The sequence below is a fragment of the Emiliania huxleyi genome (genome assembly GCF_000372725.1).
Source record: "Emiliania huxleyi CCMP1516 unplaced genomic scaffold EMIHUscaffold_225, whole genome shotgun sequence".
Classification (NCBI taxonomy): domain Eukaryota; phylum Haptophyta; order Isochrysidales; family Noelaerhabdaceae; genus Emiliania; species Emiliania huxleyi.
In genome coordinates this window covers 211,031-214,785 of record NW_005200378.1, presented here as the reverse complement: position 1 = coordinate 214,785, position 3,755 = coordinate 211,031, and the positions used below count along the sequence as shown (strand labels likewise).

Genomic DNA, 3,755 nt, shown 5'->3' with positions numbered 1-3,755 from the left:
CGGTGAGGACGGTGGCGTTGGGGGCCACGGGGGCGGCGGCGGTGGGGGCAGCAAGAGGTGGGCCGGCGTTGGGAGTTGAGGGGGAGGTGGCGGCGTAGGCGGTGGGGCGAGGGGAGGCGGAGGGGGCATCGTGAGAGGTGGCGGCGGTGGGGGCGGTGAGGAAGGCGACGGCGGTGAGGGAGGCGTCAGCGGTGAGGATGTCGGTGGCGGTGAGAATGTTGGAGAGGCGGGCGGCGATGGTGGGGGCGGCGCCGAGGGCTTCGGCGGGGAGGGCGAGGCAGAGAGCAAGGGTGGCGAGGGCGGTGCGGCGGGCGGAGGCAGTGTGGGCGGTGGGTAGGGCGTCGGTGGTGCGGGCGGCGGCGGCGGTGAGGTCGTCAGGGGGGGCGTCGATGGCGAGGGTGGTGAGGAGACTGGGCGAGGCAAGGACATTCATGACCTCCGACACGTCGATCATAAATTTCTGGAAGGCGGCCGCTATATAGTCGACCAAAGCCGCCATGTTCGATTTCATGCCCGCCGAGTAGCCAAATGCGACCAGGCCACGACCAGCCGCCCTCGGACCCGGGTTCGAGCCGCGTCTGGGGATTTCAGAAGTCTCGCTCCCCACCAGCTTTTTGTTTTCGGCCTTTACATATGTAAAGGAACGCCGTTTAGGGGTTAACCTCACATCCAGGGCCGGGGAGCTAAGTAAGAAGCGCACCCAGCGGGCCAGATGATCGGGATCGGGATCGCAGGGAAAGGGCCGTAAAGTAAAAAAATAAATATTCTTATCTTTTTGCCCCCCTCCGAGACTAGGGACAGAACCACACCAGTATCGAGTGGCCTCCGGTTCGAGCTCGGCAAGTCGACCCTCGTATATATTTTTTTCACACCTCAGCGGGCTCAATTTTGCTCTATAGGTGCCTCCTACGGATTCGAACCCGCCCCCCTGGCTGGTCCATCGCGAACCCACTATGATTATCGGAAGCTCTCCTCCAGCAGCAGAGATGTGGGTGTGCTGTCTTCCGACAAATCAAGCAGCCCGACCGCCGCGAAGCGGGATGATAGCGAGAGGTGTACTCCGCGAGGTTGAGCGCTGCACGCGGTACTCGGCGGTGTCGCAGCGTCGAGCAACACTCGGTGTCAGAAAGTCGCGCCAAATCAGTAGCCTCATCGCCGAGTGATTGCTGGCCTGTGGCGTTGACCTCGCGCGGATATCACCAACAACGAGCATGCGAAGATAGGGAACCATGTCTGATGGACTTGTACCGCCCGCTGTGCTCTCCGCTGTGCCACAGCTGCGAGAGCCGTATCTTCCCTCCTTGAAGCAGAGGCGCCGCGAGGCACGAGAGGCGTAGAAGAGAGGCTGGCGTGCCCCGCACCGCCCGGCTGGCAGTAGCGGCGGCGTCCAGCGCGGCGGTGCCGCACCGGATCGCGATGCAGCTGCTGCTGTGGGCGCGGCAGCACTTCAGCAACGTCGGCAACATCGTCGACATCTCCATCGCGCAGGGGCGGGTGGTTGTGGTGGGCGACACGCACGGGCAGCTGGCAGACTTTTGCTGGCTGCTCCGCTCGCACGGGCCGCCAACCCTCGAGAACGTCTACCTGATCAACGGCGACGTGGACGTCTTCAACCTGCTGCCGCTCGCCACGCGAGTCAACTCGGAGGTCCTCGTCCACACATCTCCCCACACCTCCCCACACCTCCCCACATCTCCCCACGTCTCCCCACATCTCCCCACATCTCCCCACGTCTCCCCACATCTCCCCACATCTCCCCACACCTCCCCACACCTCCCCACATCTCCCCACGTCTCCCCACGTCTCCCCGCATCTCCCCACATCGCCCCACGTCCCCGCGTCTCCCCACATCTCCCCAACTCAGGTCCTCGTCCTGCACGGCGGCCTCTCCCGAACCAACTCGGCCACGCTCGCCCAGATCTCCGCAATTGACCGGCGGCGGCCGATCCCCGTCGCGCCCGTCAACGCCGAGGACATGCTCTTCTTCGATTTGATGTGGGCGGACCCGCGCGCCGTCGACGGCGTCGGCCTCTCCGCAGTGCGCGGGGCCGGCTGCGCCACCTTCGGACCCGACATCACGCGCCGTTTCTGCGAGATCAACCGGCTACGGATGGTCATACGCTCGCACGAGGTGCCAAAGTCGCTCTCGGGCGTGCAGGTGTGACCAGCGGCTCCGCACATCTCCCCACATCTCGCCACATCTCGCCACATCTCCCCACATCTCCCCACATCTCCCCACATCTCCCCACATCTCCCCACATCTCCCCACACCTCCCCACACCTCCCCACACCTCCCCACACCTCCCCACATCTCCCCGCAGGTGCAGCACGCCGGGCGACTCGTCACCATCTTCTCCGCCTCAAGCTGTACATCGCGCAGCAGGAGGGCCGCTCCACCGTCGAGACCATGATGGCTTCTACGAGCGGCAGTGCCCCTTCACGCCGGCGCTGGCGGAGCTGCTCGACGGCATGCTGCAGATCAACCCGCGCCGCCGCATCTCGATGAGCAGGGTGGCCCAGTCGCCTTGGCTCTGCCCTTCGCCCGTGCCGCAGCTAACCTCGACACCACGCTGACGTCGAGCACAATCTCGTGGAGCCCGGGCACCGCCCACCGCTCGATGGAGGAGGACGACACTTAGCTGGGTCACAAAAGTCAAAAGACAAAACCTCGCGGGTGGTTTGTTTTGGTGCCTGTGTGTTTCGTTTCATGATCGGTTTTCAATCGTTTTCAATCAATGCGGGGCCCTCCAGGTAAGTTACTACCCCTTATATATAAAATTGTGTCCGCGGCGCCAGGCATCCGCGGGGGGCAAGGCGGTAAAGGTGCCCAGCTCCACGGAGCGCAGATGTACCCTCCCCATCATGCACAGTGTAATCACAGTGAGAGTTGCATCGGGATCGGCTCGGCTTATGGGATGTTCGGTCGAACCTCAACGACGCGGAATGTGTGCTCGCCGACCTCGATCGTCTCCTCCCGGCCCGTCGGCTGCAAGTAAGTGAGCGGCGGATACAATACCTGTGGGTTAGGTTGGCATCGGGTTAGGGGTGCGGTTGGGGTGAGCAGCAGGATGGCAGGGCAAGGAGCACCTCCTCTTCGGCGGGGAAGGCCGAGGCCCACTTGAGCTCGGCGCCGTACTGCAGAAAGTTGTCAACGGCGAACTTGAAGACGAGGTTGTTGGCCGAGGCACCGCCCTCGGTTGCGTAGCGTAGCGATACCTTCAGGTCCTTGGTGACCGATCCGAAGGCCAGCTCGGTGCCACCCTGCCGGCCGCTCATAAAGGCACCGCGCATCGAGACGTTGCGCATGCCGCGCCACAGCACCGTCTCAGACGTCGCTGTCTCCTTGTGCTGCACCGCGTAGGCCGAGCGCAGCTTCTTGATGCCCTCGTTGATGTACGCGGCCGTAAGGGGTAGCGGGTGGGGCTTTTGGACCTGGTAGTAGTCGCTCTGGTGCCGCAGCGGCGAGTTCAGGTACTTGAAGGCGGACGTGGTGTACAACCGCAGCGCCGCCACCTGCGAGCGCGTGAGCTCGGCGTCGACAGCATTCTGATGCGCGACAAAGTCGTCGAGCACCATGCCGATGCCATCGTCCGTGGTGCGCTCGTCGAGGCGGCCGCTGGGGCCACAATCGCGCGGGTGCTCAGAGTTGGGAAAGATTGTGGACGATGAGCCTGCCTCCGCCCGAAGGATGTACTCGAGGTTGCCCAGGAGGTCCTCCTCGACGCGCTGCGCGATCTCGAGCGGCGTGAGAACCT

General features: G+C 64.0%; 1 protein-coding gene across 1 annotated transcript; it reads left to right on the top strand.

Annotated features, from left to right (window-relative positions):
* Positions 1 to 1,416: 1,416 nt before the first annotated feature.
* Positions 1,417 to 2,639, top strand: EMIHUDRAFT_114656 (hypothetical protein; the record flags this gene model as incomplete). The annotated part of the gene is made up of 4 exons (XM_005779845.1): positions 1,417 to 1,647; positions 1,865 to 2,158; positions 2,322 to 2,367; positions 2,554 to 2,639. The coding sequence occupies 4 exons, from the start codon at positions 1,417 to 1,419 to the stop codon at positions 2,637 to 2,639; spliced, it is 657 nt and encodes a 218-aa protein (XP_005779902.1).
* Positions 2,640 to 3,755: the final 1,116 nt, after the last annotated feature.